Raw genomic sequence first — 17,503 nt, 5'->3', positions numbered from 1 at the left:
TCTGAGAACACTCTAGATTTGAATAGTCAAAGAAGCGGGGAAGATATCTCCAAGAAGCAACACTAGCATTTTGAATTATCCCAGGTGATTCTAGGATACAGTATTTAAATAAATAAATAAATAAATACCAAGGAAACAAAACAACAACAACAAAAAAAAAAATAACAAATAAAAACCCTACAAGCTACTACACATGGATCTTAGCCACAGAATTCCCAATGACATTAATGGACGTAATTTGCCTAAAATCTCTATCTCCTCTCATTTTTCTTCTTAAATTTCAGAGGTGGTTTTAAGTGTAATTTTCTAAAACCACATAATGTATTTTGCTTTTTTTATTATTTGGTCTGTCTGACGCTCATTCAGATCTTATTTTTCTTCTTGGCAATTTTTTATACAGAGGAAAATCTACAGGAAGAATGACTATTAGGCTGTATAGACAGGACAGCACAAAAACCACTTACCTTCTTACAAAACAGGAATGCAAGTAACATTTAGTCTGCATTAAGACATAATTATGGGTAAAACTGTAGTATATCTACCAATATTGATTAAAACCAGTATGCTGAGACATTGCTAGGTTACAAACAGGTTGTTTCTACCATTCATCTTATAAGGGCAGATAAGGTAGTGCAGCAAAGCAAAAGAGAAGTTCATGATATGAATATTAATCAATTGCAACTGCCCTTTTGTGAAGTATTCCACTCTATGTTTGAAGAATACATTCATTTAAACCAGAGATTTGATGAAAGGTTATATCATATTACCTACTGTGTGACATTTAGGAAACTAGAAAGTAAAATTAGGATCATAATTTCTTCTCCTGAATCTTAGAAAATTCAGGATTAACTCAGTATTTGATTGGTGAACTTCAACTTATTTTTCAAAATGAATTATGAAGTGCAGCTATATACTCTGCAGATATACTAACAATTTGTTACAGCTTTCCTACTGTGCAGTAGGCAATGTACTGTGAAAGCTTTTAGTTATTGTCTCTTGGCATTCATGTTGGAAACAATTAGCTAAAAAAAAAAAGGTTGCAGAGACCTGAAATAACAATCTAGTAAATAGCTGGAGTTCTAATCTAATTGATAATGTTGTATTTTTAATTACAGTTCCTTTATAAATATATGACATCTATTTTTCTTCCCTGTCTTAGACTGATACAAGTAAACAAAAATAAAATAGGATTTGTTATGAATAATAAACTTCAAATAATGTCTTGCAAATATTTCCTTGTGCCAAACCAATAAGTATAAACTTCTTCCATCTAATGATGGAGCGGGTCGCAGGAAGCAATCACTGGCAAAACAAGACAGATGCATCCCAATGGTAAGCTCTGTTTTTACTAATTACCATAAACCATCAAAAAAATTTTCAAAATACAAAGATATAGAAAATATTTGAAGATTCAGTAATTTCTTTGAAAGGCATGCTTTATTCATGCCTCAGAGTAGGAATGAAAGAACAATGAAATAAATAGGTGAGCTTTATATGGAAAGTAAGTCTGACCAATGCAATGGTTTCTCAGACCTTTAAAAAAATACCACTATCTGTTGCAGTGGGATTAGTCCTTTAAAATTCTGGAGATCAGCTTATTGCAATGCAGTAGGTACTAATAATTTCAGAATTGTAGCATCAAAGTATGCAATACCAAATCATGACATATATACCAACAAGTTAAATAAATTCTACTAAGACAATGTAATATTAGTGTTTTATGACTTGCATTGATGTACGACAATAATCCTCAGGTAATAGTAATAGAAAGTAATGGCATTTTCATGAAACATTAGTGAAATAAAAATTCCACTGATGCCTCAGGAGAGTGATAGGCCTTAGTTGTCCCTAGAAAATAGAGTTGAATTATAGGCTGCTTATTCCAGGTTACATAACCAGACTTATAAAGCAATACATGAAACAAATGAATAATATTTTTTGTTTGGTTTGTTTTCATTGGAAGAAGGGGTACAGAATAAGCTTGTTAGAGTTTTGTTACTTCAAATACTATTTTGTTAGAATGCATTAGGCAGGCGAATTCAATTCCATAAAGTTGTTAGATAGAACTGACCATGAGCATTAAGCAGATGTTATTAATATTATGCAATGTTATAAAAAATATTTATTGCTATTAAACTTAGTTCACATAAATATACTGTTCATACACTGCATTATTTATACAGTGTTCATTTATATAAATAGTATAAACGCAGTTGAGCATAGTTAACAAAGTACATTAAATGAAAACTTAACTACAAAAAACTAAAAAAAAAAAGTGTCAAGTGAAATAAAAATGTCTTACTCATCTCTTGCATCTCAGGAGACCTCACCTCCAGTACTGTGTTCAGCTCTGGGATCCCCAGCATAGATACATGGACCTGCTGCAGTGGGTTCAGGAGAGGGTCACAAGGATGCTCAGAGGACTGAAGCACCTCTCCTTTGAAGACAGGCTGAGAGACTTGGGGTTCTTCAGCCCACAAATAGAAGGCAAGGGGTTGCTGATCTTTAAGATACGTTCACAGCCAAACCATTCTATGATTCTGTGAGCAATTTTAATGATGGCAAATAGTAACATTTTTGTATTACTAAAGTTTGGGAAAGCTTTGTTTTGAATGTTATGTTTTAGACATTAAGCTTCCATGTTCTTAATACTATGGTTATTCAACTGTAGTTGCATCAATGCATAACCATATGAAAAAAGACTTAATTAGACATCTTTTCATTAGGCTGTTGTTAAGCTCTCCATTTTTTTGGTGTCAGACCTTGGCAAAGATAGCAAAACCTTTAATGTTTTCAATGGGTATCCTGTCCTTTAGGCTCACTTTTTTGAAAGGAGATTGGTTTTTTTTGTTGCTGTTACTAATGCTGCTGTTTGGATTTTCTTCATAATGGAAAAAAAATCTGAAACTGAGAGACAGCACATTCCCTTAGCTCATGGTTCAAGGGGTTTGAGTATTCTGATGAATGTAGTGTTCTTGTCTGGTATGATTTACCATGGAACCACTTATCAGGAACAAATACAATGCCCTGAGCTGGACTACTTATATGACCCCACCAGCAATTAATAAAAGAGAAAAAATAACATGTCTTAACAACTACTGTGATCTAGCAGTCACCTTACCCAGAACGGAAGGCATTTTAAGGTCAGTATAGCCTGTTTTGGTAAGTTGACAAGGTAAGAAGACTTTCTTTACTGTTATTTTGCTTTATAAACAATGGAGATGAAATCACAGAGCATTCTAGTTAAAAATTTCTCAAAATGAAAGGCTGCTGAAGAAAGCCAAGTCAAATACCCCTAAACCCAATACACAAAAAGCAGAACAATGCTCCTTACCATGCCTCCTTAAAGAGATTCCAAATGAAAAAAACTAAACTGATCAGGATAATAAATACTAATAAATTGCTTAGATATTGTGATAGCAAATATTTGGATTGAAAGATTACAAAAGCCACGGTTCACAGGAAGTACAGATGGGTTGTTTAACTTGACATCTTGGTGACAAAAAATCAGAACAGTGGCTACTGTAAAACAAAAAAAAAAAAAAAAAGAAAAAAAGAAAAATGTATAGTACTATTTCATTAAATATGGTTTTATCTAAAAAATAACAATTTGTGCTCCCACTGCACATCACACACTCATTAAAATTATCACAGTTCAAAATGACAACTGAAAACATAGTTAGAAAAAAGTAAGCATTGAAGAAGAAAGAGTTTAAATAGTGATTTATTTTCCCAACCCAAAAAGGTGATGATTTATTCTGATCTCGTTTTTCTACTACACAAAGTATAGAAATAAAAGTATTAAGGATGTTCTAAAATACAAGTATTGAAAAGAAACATGGATGCAAAATTTAATATTTAGCCAATCTATTTGGGGCCAATTTAAAAGAAGTCTAATAGTGCATGAATATTCCGATTTGATTTTATACTGAAGCCCAATGTAAGAAAGAGCTTTCTTTCTGTTATTGCTGTATACCAGTGTTACACTTGCTCAGTTGGGAATACAACACTGTATTCTAATGTTTAAAACAGTAGTGGGTTGACCCTGGCTGGATGGCAGCACCCACCAAAGCTGCTCTAGCAATGTCCTCTGCAAGTGGACAGGAGGAAGAAAATATAATGAAAGGTTCCTGAGTTAAGGACTGGGAGAGATCACTCATCTGTGATTTGGGCAATCTGTGTCAAATAATGGCACAGGCAAACAGCTTAGAATTAGAGATTTTAACTGAATTTATTGCTAACAGAATCGGAGCAGGATAACCAGAAGTAAAATAAGATCTTAAAAACACCTTTCCCCCACTCCTCCCTCCTGCCTGAATTCTACTCGTTCTGCTCCAGCAGCGCAGGGAGATGGGAGGTGAGGGTTTTGGTCAGTTCATCACACATTGTTCCTGCCATTTCTCAGGGAGAGAAAACCTTCCCCTGCTCCAGCATGGGGTCCCTCCCCTGGGAGACAGTCCTTCATGAAGTTCTCCAACCTGAATCCAACCCTTCTGCAACAGTAATGCTGCTGTTGTAACATGGGTCACTCTTCCACAGGATGCAGTCCTTCAAAAGGCACAGACTGCTCCAACATGGGTTCCCCACAGGGTGACAAGTCTCACCAGGAGAACACCTGTTCCAGCATGTGCTCCTTTCTCCATGGGTCTGCAGGTCCCTGCCAGCCTCCTTTCAGGCATCCACCTGCTTTGGTGTGGGTCTCCTTCATGGGCTGCAGGTGCATCTCTGCACCTCTGTGGTCCTCTATGGGGAACAAAGCTGCTTCATCATGGATTTCACCGTGGGCTGCAGGAGAATCTCTGCTGAGGCACATGAAACACCTCCTCCCCCTCCTTCTGCATAGACATTGGTGTCTGCAGAGCTGTTCCGCTCACTTATTTTCATTCTGCTCTTTGTTTAGTGCAGTTATATCTGCACAATAACTTTTCTTTCATCCCAAATATCTTATCACAGAGGTTAGCACCAATTCTGATTGGGTCAGCCTTGGTCAGCAGTGAGTCCACCCTGGAACCAGCTGACCTTGGCTGTTGTTGGACATGAAGCCTCCCCTGCAGCCCCCATGAAAACCAGGTCACGCTATGTGGGCTGACAGTGGTCAGAACATGGATTCTTAGGCTCCAGGCAATGCCTTGAAACCTGGTGGAAAGCCAAGGACAAAACTCTCTCAGCCTGGCCTGAGAAATGGTGAGGAGGAACCCAAAACAATCCCTATAAACAATCCCTGTAGATAGCCTCTTCCTGACACTTGGTGTTTTTCCAACTTGGTCACTGGTAGAGATGTTTACAAAAAGGTGGTGCCCTATTCATTGCACCGAAACACTGTATAAAAAAAAAATCTCTTTCAATTATCTCTTTCCCTTTTGCTATAAACCCTCTGAAGAAATTGTAGTTCTACTTGTTACATGAGCCATCCTGAATCATAATGATAATGCTAATCCAACACAAAAGCCAATGCTTAAACTACATAATTATTTTCATTTAAAAACAGAACTTAAATAGATAACCAGAATAAGAGGTGAAAAATAAACCACAAACTAAGTTAATAATTATTTAGTTAAAAAAAAAGAATCTGGGGTACAACCCAGTTTATCTACATACCAACAAAGCTGTTATGCAACATATGTATTACTTAATATAATTTTATATTGACTTTTGCATATTATTTCTCTACATTATAAGTATTGTCTATGCTACAGGAGATCACTTTCATTTTAACAAACCAAGGTTAATATAAATATTTATATTATAAATGATATAACCTTAAATAAAGGTTAATATAGACAATAAAAGTCTACATCTTCTAGCTAATAAATAAAGGTATTAAATCCGTAGGGGAAATGATTGCTAAAAAGAAGCAATCAAAAAGACTAAAATAAAGCATTTGCCTGATAGAAAAAAATAATAAAGAGATGGTAATAAATTACAGAGTAGTCTTGAGGACCTGAAGATTAAGAAGCAACAAGGAAGCTATGGAAAAGAGTCAGATTTCATAAACACATACTTCAAGTATTTGGCCTCTTTCATGATCTTAGAAATCCAGACTGCAGAAGTTGAAACAGGAGAAAATCACCTCAAGTAATATGTCGAAAAAATCTCTCCTGGCATTGTTTTGCTATTACTGCAATTGCAATTTGTGATGACAATTTGCCATCATAACAGACTATGAAAAAACATGCTAGTCAAGTATCTGAAATGATAGCTGATACAGATTGTGTTTGTTTTGAATCCCAAATACTAGAAAGGTAAAATACCATTCCTTATCTATACAGAGGGTAACTGGAAATCCTCCTCCTAGGATTCAATGTGTGAAGGACAAGCAGACTACTGGAGAAAATAATTACCTCTACATACCAGCATGTTATATTTTATTTTTTGTTGCCAACCTGGCATGTGAAATTAAAAAAAAACAGTGTCAACCAAAAGGTAGATAATACACGTGAATCTCATCATCCCTCAAAATATTTGGTTGAGATTAATCTTTTCCACAGTGATGATGTTCAGTAACAAGAATAAATAAGATAGTGCAAAAGGTTCATCAGAGTAGTTAAGATGCACCTTTGCTCCCTCCTCTTGATTTGACTAAAAGTTTATAGATAGTCATTGCTAATAAGTATCAGCAGGCATCTTGAAAGGAGGAATCAGCCTTGCCTTAATTCTAGATTTTGAGACTCCACCCCCCAGTGACAGACTAGTTGGAAGAAGGATTACAGAAGAAATTTTACAGGGAGATTTTAGAAGCAATTTTCCTAAGACTTAAAAAATACTTTGAGCATGTAGTGAGAGATAGCAAAAATAAAATGTTTAACTGATATTAACTTATTAATGCACAGTGATTGTAATGGGGTTAAAAAAAATACCCACACCTTTTAATGCAAGTGATTAAGGGGGAAAAAAATTAAAACTGAGTCTTGCTACTTCTAATCTTGGAACTTGCATAGGACATAAATACTGTGCTCATGGAACCTCAGAAGGAAAAAAGAAAACTCATGTTACTTTAAAGCTGAGAACAGCGCTGACATGACAGGAAAAGCTCTTAGTCCTCAGGATTCACTGCTTGTCTTCAATAGATTTTTTTTTTCCCTTTCTCTCTAGGACAGAGGATTTTAGAGGATCAAATTTTATGACTTCTTAGATCCTGCAAGCAAACAGATTTTCCAGATAAGATGCTGTGACCTATAAATCTCAGGATGTTTGGAGACCAGACAACACAGGGAAAGCACAGACTATTTTTAAATCCTGGAATACTATTTTCTATGCATTTCTTTCTTGGCCATGACACCCTAAATGACAGTAAAATCATTGAACACTCACCTGTCTATACTACACAGGCATTTCATCTCTCTCAGTAGAGAGAGAACGTTTTATGAGATTTGAGCAAAAAACCTAAAAGTTTACAGGTCTTTTTTGTGCTTTTTGCTTATGCATTCAAATTTGCTTTTAATAACCTGGGACAGTAGCTTACACTCTTCTCTTGCTTTGTTTCATTCAAAGTTCTTATTGCTTAAACATTTCTAAACCTGATCTAATTCTAATGTAACCTAAGCCTTCTAAACGGACCTAGTCCTGAGCACTAATTTAATGTGAATCAGGGTTGAACTGATGAATTTACCAGCAAAGAGCAACAGTAAGAAGGGAAGGAGAGAGGAAAACAGGAGAAAGGCAGGTTTTTTACAGGAAGCTAAAAGAAATATTTTAGTCTGGAGAAATATCACAGACAAGAGTGAGGGTTGCAGAGCTGAGTTACTTCCCCTTAACCCTTTGGTAAAACAAGATGAAATGAGGACAAGGCTGGAAAGATGTTTGAATCAACAGATCAGCAGAAGGCAGTGAAATCTGGCAACACCCCCTTTGCTGTATCTTCGATACGCTCCTGCTCTGCTGGACAACAGAAGCTCTTTTCTGATGGAGCGTCCTGCACAGGCCAAGGCTCTGGCTGATCTCTGACTTCCCTGGATTCTCCCCTCTCTGTTCTCAGGTTCTCCCAAGCCCACCCCTACCCATGCTGTCAAGGCAGTGCCTGCTCTCAGTAAGGGGTTGGCCCTGACTATGGGAACATGATTGTCCTAACCTCAAAAGTTCAGCATTAGGCCTAAGTAAAAGAAGTCCAGAGGACAAGAACTATTACATCTTCACCCATTGTCTCCTGAGACTAAAACTGAACTGCTCCCCACCTGTGATAAGATAACATTAACAACAAGGCACTGTCACTGTACTATTCCTTCCTAAACCACAAGAGCCACCTGGCTTGCCAAGGAGGGCTGTGCGTGCATGTGTTAGATACACAGAGCTGGCATGCTCTGGAGTATACATATGGATGTACAGGCTATATCCCATATTTCTTAGTGTCTGACAGAGAATCAGCAGCCAACTGTTGCCATTCTGCTGCCTGCCTGTTTATACCTGGAAATCTCAGAGCATACACTCTTTCATTGAAGGCATTGCATAAGCATTGGTCTCTGTCAGAAGCATGCAAATTACAAGAGGAAAATTCATTAGGATGCTAAAAATACTTCCTAACAATATCAGGTGGGAACCTAGGTATTAACAAATTGCTCACAATACTTCAGCAGCAATGCAATAAGACTCCCAAATGGAAACTACCTTACAAACTTCTCCAATGTTTTGACAAATGAAGAACCAAGGATTACCTGGCTTAACAAGAAATTCACATGCTGTTCAGACACAGCCTAATACTTTTCAGCATAACCACATAAATGTAAGCCGTGGCAGTTAAACAGGGGAAAGGTATTGAAAATAACTTTGAGGAGTGCTTTGTAATAATCTTTCTCAGTTCTGGTACAAGAGAACTCATCTCTTCCTGGGTTTGAATATTTCATATACAAACAATGCAGTCAAACATCTGATCTTCATTACCGTTATAATGGCCATGATAATGAACATTACTATAATTAGTGGTGTATTATAATGAAGTACAGAATCAAAGAATGTTAGGACCTTTGGAGGTCAGCCTGTCATATCTCCCTGCTCAAGCATGGTCACCTACAACAGGCTGTCCTGAAACATGTCTGGACAGTTTTTCAATATGAAGACTCAACAAGCTCTCTAGGAAATCAGTTCCAGTGCTCAAAGTAAAATAATGTTTTCTTATGCATATTTTTTTCCTATTTATAATGTTTTTTCCATGGAAAAGCTATTCTTATGCTTTCAGATTATCGCATATTTGAACTAAATTCCTACTTGTAATTTCTGTGCATGAGAAGCTGAAATCGTTCATAATCCCTTTTAAAACAACATAACCTTTATGATATGAATGCCTGTTTCCACCACAAGCACAATCATTATTTCACGATAATACCTAAGTACCAACAGGATTGTTTTTCCCTGCAGGTTGAAATTAAAAGTTGCTCTGGTTGGACTATTGTCCAAGTCAGATAAAATAGAGAGTGATTAATCTTTTTTTTTTTTGGTCTTAATCTTTGCACACATAAACTTGCATACATATTGCCTGATCAAAGCAAATATAACTGCATATATTCATTATCATCTGTTTGTAGTAAGTATTCTATCAGCATAACTTAATCTAAGCATTTGATTTATTAAGTATTTGATTGAAGCAGAAAGTTTCTTTTACATTATTTACATTTCAAATATGTGTATCTATGCCAGAGTTGGTTTTAAAATTCAGCTTTAGAAAACTTTTACATTCCAAGGTTTTTTTTAATAGAAACATGTCCATAATACCAAAAGCTGAACTATACTAAAACAATTTTTATCTAGACATATTGCCTAAGAAATAACACACCATATTTTTCAATATATTGTTTTATAACAATTTTAATTATTATATCAATTTTAATTATTTTATGTTATTTGCATATATCCATGTGTGATTCCCCCAATATTAAATTTGAAAAGTTTATGACACCCTATTTCAAGAAGTATATGAGAGTTATCAGTATATAAAAAGTATAATTAAGAAACATCAACATATGAATAGTTCCACATACACTCATTAAGATCAGAGATCATCTAATCTCAGAAATAATGCTAATCATATCCCATATTTTGTTCTTCATTGTTCTGAGTCTTCATGGTTTTTGTGTTGGTTTTTTTGCACATGTGATTTTTCTTTCACATGATACATTCACAGTTTCATTATTAGTCTCTCTCTTCCTTCTAGATTTCAAAGTACTTTTCTTGTGCTATTTTATTTTAGTTTGCTTACAGCTGTCAAATGGAAATAAAGTGATGAGACAAAGTTTTGAATAATAATCAGCATAAAAACCTGTGTGCTGACACAGGCCTTGACTGTGGCCTGATTCAGTCTTTATTCTGATTGAGAACATTCCCTAGAGGGTGCATAATCGTATAATTTTAAGATTTTATTTTCCATTTGTTAAGAAAATTTTTGTATTTAATCTACATAGCATACATTAATTAGCTAATAGGCAAGTGTTTTACTTGTTTGAGAAGTCATGTTGCCAGTTCCTCCTTATATGCTGAGACAGATTCACACAATACTGGGTCTTTTTATTAAACTGAGGACCAAAAAGAAATATTTTTCATACTTCACAAAAAGTATTGAGGAATAAAACTACCAGTATCTTGAAACATTAATAGGAACTTACATTTAGAATTTCTGGCTATAATAGGAACTTACATTTAGAACTTCTGGCTATAATTCAGATCTTTTACTTGTAGCACAAAAATTCAGAAGGGTGAAATTTTGTTATCTCTGTTGGCCTGACTGTAGGTCTTAAGGCGCCTCAGACGTTGCTCCCACGAGTACCATGCCAAGAAGGAATTAAGTTGATCAGATCTATGCTAACTTTAGACAGCCCATGGAAATATTACAGCCCTTTTCCTTGTTTTACAGAACCACCACAGAAGCTTCCCTTTTAGCTACCAGAAGAAGAGCAGGATTTGTTAGCTGAGAACTGTTTTGGGAGTCCTGGAACCATGACAAATGAGCATCAGGTGGGCAAATTTGAATGGCAGTTGAGTATGGGAACCATATAACTCAGAAAACATCTGCACTATGCCCAGGTCCCAAACTACTAAATTCAGCAAGCACTGGGAACATCTACTCTTGCAAACAAGTTTCTATTCATCAGTTAACTTTGACACTATTCTTTGGTAGGCAGTTTCCTTGTTTGCTGCTTGGACTGAAATTAATTGAAGACTGGGACAAGCCACTGCCTTTAGCAGATGCTGATAATTGCTTTAAGAGAGAGCCTCTCCTGGCTCTCCCTCTGAGTTTCTGTTGAAATAACTAATCTCTAGTTTTTGAAGCTCAAACAGATGTTATCTCATTCTCTTTGAAGAAATTAATTTCTGAACATTACTTCAATAAACACAAAAAAAGACACGGCTGGAGTGTAATTTATCCCTGGATCATGGAAGAAAAAGAAGAACTATTAGAGAGTAATCCGTACCTTGTGCCGTAATCGTACGAGGGGCGGATAGGGCCTAAAGTCAAATCCTTCCTTGACTGGCCACCCGTCTGCTCCCAGCAAAATGCATCCAAGAAGTAAAACAGTGGACCACCACATAAACATCTTTACAGGTCTGTTTCTGTGAAAATAAAATGTACAAGTTCAGACATGCAATCTTACTTTAGCATAAGCCATATAATAAAGGTTTACAATACTGCTAATCCAATTGTGGCCTTGAATAAATATAGTAGATATAGGACAATCCATCTGGCACAACAGCAAAGAGAAGAAATGGTAGTAGTATTTGAGACAGCAGTATCAACTTGGTTAGGCCAAACTGAGAATTCTTTTATCACTATTCAAAACTCATATGAGAGAGTCACTGAGGAAACAATCAGGAAAAGTCCAAGAAAATACAGAACATAAGAGAAAAGAAGTGATGAAAAATACAATATTTTTTCTCAGATGAAAGAAAAACAATTATTGTCAGTCACATCTTCATCAACTCGTTATTTTAAATGTGGCCTCTTGTGATGCATTGTTCACAACCTAAAAGTTTATAATAATCATACTCACAGATTTATACTTATAGCATGAGAGGTACCTTATACAGTTCCTAAAGGGTGTACATATATGCATTACATAAGAAGTTTCAGAACCTATTAGACATATGCAATATCTATTATTGATATTCAGCATTTGTGTCGAAACCATCATGTTAAACAGACACAACAAACGGATCTTTATTACTTCAAGATACTCCCAATTCAGTCTGCTTAGTCTATATTATTTAGTCCTGCATTATGGGACAGAGGTGAGCCGCTTTCATGCATGAGTGGGGTTTTTTTCCCCTTTCTACTTTGCTTTCTGCCAATGTAGAAACCTCTGATAAGAATCAAGATATACAGGAATAAGTACATAACATCATAAGTGTGCCCTAGGAGCCCAGATTGTGCACCAAATTTTCAAGTCCTGCCTGACATTTTCTTTTCTATGGGAAATCATCTGAGCATAAAATGTGAACAAATTGGGGATCACTTATTATCCTGTATCATTTACAGTCATGCTCCTGGCAATACTGTTACACAAACTGTGGTTTTGATTCCTATCATTCTTCACATAACAGTAGTCTTCACAGTCACCTGAAGGCAGAGAAACTGAATAGAATTAATTCCTGTGGAGATATTAAATGTAGTAAATGGATTCTACTCTTACCTCTATTCACAGTCTCAGTAACAGATCCTACTTAAGTCTGCTACCTTTCTTTGGTGACTACTCTACCTTGGTAAAACCACTTAAAGGTCTGTTTCTCCCTCATTCCAGCTGATTTTTGCCAGCCTGCCTTGCCTTCATACTTGTAATTCAAACAAAAGCTCAACATTAATACACTACATTACTTTGACATCACTTACCTTTTGTTCCACCAAACCCAATCTCATTCTGGGTCTCCCTATTAATCAAACGTAACTTTTCATCTCATTTATCATTACTTATTCCAACAGTTTCACTTCAATTACCTTTCTTTGGTACTCCAGCTTTTCCAATATACATAGAAGTATCTCTCTTAGGAGAGCTTGCACAGAATACATTAAGCAGAGACTTATTTGAAACACAGAAAACATGCTCTATTACAGAGTGATACTTTACATAAATAACTTGAGGCTTGTTCTTCTACACCTGTTCAGTAACAAGATATTATATTGAGGATACAAAATGACACAGTGAAATTTCCTTCTTGAATTCCCCTCACACTTCCAGCACAACAGAAGGGCTAATCAGATATTCTGGTGAACTTTTGGTATGGGATTATTACAACTAATCTAGTTTACTGATGGGGAACATCAAAAAAAGACTGTTTCAGAACTCTGAGGATTCATACATTATGGTATGGCATTTTCCTTCACTGATTCTGATTCTGTGTTAGGACTCAGTACCAATGTTACTAGAAAAGTCCATTTAAAAAAAAAAGAAAAAAGAAAAAAAAAATCACCAAACCACAGAACAAAAGAAATATGAAAAATCAGAATTGTAACTTTTAATCTCAAAGAAAACATCTCTTTGTGTTTGCTGATTTTTTTTTTAAATACTTAATTGTTGAATTTCAAGGTCAGAAACAGATTAGTTTAGCATTTGTTCATGCTAAGACTAGCTATGCATGGGTGAACCTTTGTCCCCTTTGTGCACTTCTGGAATACCTCTTTATACAATGAAAATTTGGTTGGAAAACAGTCATTTCACAGAAGGTTGTAAGAGCAGCCACATTCCACCACCCTCCTACAAACTGAATATATTTTAGTCTCATGGGGTGTAAAAGAATAGAGTTCTTATAGTTTTGAAAATTGTTTGACCTTGAAAGGCTTATGCTTTGTACTTGTATGGAAGAAGAGAAAATTATTACATGCTCAGTTTCTGACTTCATTGCCTGATACTTGGATGAACACTTACAGCACAAATTTTAAAAGTAAGCTTTTTGGACAGATGCCACCTAAAATCCTAAAAGTATGCAGGGTCTATGAAGTTATTATTTGCCTTTTTAGAATTTAAAATATCCACTTTATTTTTTAAAGTATCACATATATTTTCTATATTATTTATTTTAAAATTACTATCAAAACCACAATCCTCCTTAAAGAGTACCATTACAAAGCCTTTATTTTAAGAAAAATTATGATCTATCATAAGGACTTACATTGTTAAAGAGTTGAACTATGAGCAGGAATAAAAATGACTTTTCAAAGCTTCATTACAACTCCAGATTCTGGTGCTGCATATATCTGAACAGAAAGAAATAAGGTACTAAGACTATATATTCATGTTAACTAAAATTGCTTCTTTCTTATTTCTACTTTTAAGTACAGCCCAAATTATAAGCAAAGAGTGTGTTTCCTTTAATATTGTATTATCAAAAAATTAGAAATTGTCTTTTGAAAGAATTGTTATATCACGCATTCTGGTGCTAAATTACATATTTCTGAATTCAAATTTGTATTAACAATTTAGACTCTCTACTCATTCATTATAATCTGGCAGAACTTGATGTCTCAGTATTTAGATAACATTCTCCTGTATTTTTAATTTACTTAACTACATATTTGTAAAGGAATTGCTCATAGGTTATTATTATATATCTACTTTTATTTTCACTGAAGACTGTTGCTTCTTTATATTCATACAACCATGTTTGGAAATCTGATGAGTTTACTTGGTTTACTCTCTCCTTAAGCAGACACCAGTCTGTATCTCTGCATTTGACTTTTTCTTCCTCTGCACATTTCTCACTTATAATATAGATTATAGGATAAAATGCAAAGAAAAAAAATATAAAATATAATTTATTAATATAAAATGTATTAAAAATATAAAATATTCCAGTACATATTTTAAAGTGTATATTCATGATTTGTCTGCCAGTAAACACCAAACTGAAATTCTCAAACAATTACTAGCAATAACTATATCTTCCATTAATGGAAACAGTTAATTTACGACTACTCATTACATGTAAATAATTAGGGGGTGGGGTTCCCCCTCCATTGCACACAAATAAGTTGGGTGCTGAGTTTATTTCCTCAATGTGCTTTAATTTAATAATTTTGAATGAGCCTAATGCACTCTTTTAGCATAAAATTGATCTGTGTTTTAGGAGTTCTATATGGGTTTTGTCCTCCTTAAATTCACCTCATGAGCTGAGGAGGAATAGAAGGAAGGATGTGGAACAGATAATGGTTGTTCCTTCTTTCACACTGTACAGTAATTTTGTCAGTATCAAATTTAGACTTTCCTTTCTGATTCTCAGAAGGATCTGTCATTTCACTTTTTAGCCCATTTCCAGAGCATTCATGAATCTGATGTACCCTGCAGTTTTCTCACTATTGATTCTCTTCCATTTCAGTTGCTTCTGAAATTTTTTATAAATTATTATTATCCGTAAGAGGATTCTTTTATTCTGTGTCAAGTTTATACCTTAAAACTCTTGGATGAGAAACACTGCTAGAAGAACTATAGCTTCTGAACTGACAGAAGGAATGCCTTAGGATATCTTACTTGGCTTATTTAGGTAAGGGAATTGGGACCCTTAAATAATTTTCAGGATTTTTTTTTTTTTTTATTAAGAAAAGAAAACTACACGAAAAGTTTACAGAGTTTCAACCATCACTATCTGATGATCAAATAGTCACCGCTGAGTTAAAGAAAACTTAATTCTTGAGAAAATGTAATGCAAACCTATATCTCCCTTTTCTCTCCTGCTAGTGCTTATCACTCTTTTAAGTCCAATCTTTCGTGGAAAACAAACTAAATCCCAGTTTTGATGCCCTACTTATGAATATCTTATAATGATTAACATATTCTACAGGATCCATAATGAGTGTTTCCTCTCAATGTTATTATGATTTCTGAATCTTCTCAGCAGTTCATTGGTAATATAAATTTTGTTCTTTGCCTAACTTCTTGTTGGACTAGGAAAGAGGTTGCTACTATGAGAGTTTAGCAAATGCATAATAGGCACTACTTTACCTGTCCCCATGCTGTAATCTTCACAGAGAAGACTGAAAAGATATCATATTTTACAGAACCATTCTAAATGTGATAATGAGTATTTATAGTGTACTAAAAAAATCTAATTAATTTAACCTGCTTTTGCAAGAGTTTATATAAAGAGTTAAAACATATACTCAGTTACAAGAATGCACTATTTTAAAATGTATACATATTTAAAATTAGGAACTTTGCCATTTTCAAAGCTCTTATTTCTTTTCCAGAATTCCTCAGCTGTTATGCTCTGTTCTGTGTTGATAAATGGTGATTAGCCAGGGTATTTGGCATTAAGAAGAGAGATATAATTCATTTGAAAATGTAAACATTCCACCTCAATAAACTGATCTGATCAATTTAATGCCCCTACAAAGTGAATAAATGAAATAATAAATGAAATCTTAAATACTGGCCCAATCACTGCATTTCTCTTGCCTTTAAAAGAAAAGATATATCAGATATTAACCTGGCACTATTTAAAAGGTCAGTTTAAACATATCAAGGATTAGTACTGTATGGTCTCAGGAAATGTTAGTCTGTCTTTTACATATTATTCATCTGAAAAAAAAAAAAAGAAAAAAAAAAAGAGAAAGTTAATTGTCTATTTTGTGGGGATCAGAAAAACACCATAAGATAATACAGCCACAGTAATAAATATAAATGCTTCATTGCCTGTAACTTTGAGGATTTCATTGCATATAATGATGGATACAAATAACCAGCCATGAAAGAATACACTGCTACCATTTCTTAAGATGCTTTTATCTACCCTTATGGTTTTGTAGCAGAAAGGTAGCAGCAAACAAAGTATTTCCTTGTGTAGAGGCTATTATATTGCATTAACTTTGAATGAATAGCAGAAGTTTTAGCTAAAAGCATGTCTTTTCCCATTAGTCTGCCTCTACTCTACCCTAGTGCCCCACATCTTCACACACAGCCTACCTTCAAAAACCTTATGACAATAATTTTTACACCAAAAAAGGGATTCTTGCTAAGTAGTCACAGTATCATATTTTCTTATGAATGCAGCTGTAATTCATATCTAGCAAGGTTTCTCCTTGTCAAAATGCAGCATGGAAACCAGATCACAGTGTCGTGGGGGTAGCTCTCACCCCCACGACTTCCTGACAGCTTTTGAGCACTGCACACTTCATGCTGTCACCTTCCAGTTTTTCCCAGAAGTGGCAGCCTCACTCTGAACCAGAGTTGTTAGGTCACCTTAACTATGTACAGCAGGCTTGGGGCTTGCAACAGCGAAGTGCAGCGCGGCTCGTACGGCAGCCAACAGCTCGTACATCTGCGTACCAATCTGTTCTCTGTGTCAGCTGCCACGTTATGTGGCTACAGCTACTCACTGTGCAGGCACATGCTCTTCATCCTTCACCCACCAAAACAGGCTGGCAAGTCATTTTGGAACAGTCAGCAATGCTACTGACAGCTCATGTGCTGGAGCACACAGGATGAGAAATATTTTTTAAAACAATCTCACAAAAAGCCCTCATCATGCCAGATATATCCTGCCTTCTGCTGACTCCTGTCCATCTCTCCCTTGCTCTTTTCCTGATTTAAAATGT

General features: G+C 35.2%; 1 protein-coding gene across 3 annotated transcripts in view; it reads right to left on the bottom strand.

The window, feature by feature from the left end:
* The window catches only part of FSTL5 (follistatin like 5), a 269,454-nt gene that overhangs the window by 234,111 nt on the left and 17,840 nt on the right, over positions 1 to 17,503 (bottom strand). For all 3 annotated transcript variants that reach the window (XM_083861258.1, XM_083861256.1, XM_083861257.1), the window contains exon 2: positions 11,397 to 11,535. In XM_083861258.1, coding sequence (XP_083717384.1) covers positions 11,397 to 11,519 — 123 coding nt within the window. In that variant the 5' untranslated portion in view covers positions 11,520 to 11,535. The remainder of the gene's footprint in view (positions 1 to 11,396; positions 11,536 to 17,503) is intronic.

Source organism: Zosterops lateralis, assembly GCF_965231275.1.
Source record: "Zosterops lateralis genome assembly, chromosome: 5".
Classification (NCBI taxonomy): Eukaryota; Metazoa; Chordata; class Aves; order Passeriformes; family Zosteropidae; genus Zosterops; species Zosterops lateralis.
Note: the sequence above shows the minus strand (reverse complement) of the source record. Positions and strands in the feature narration are given on the sequence as shown.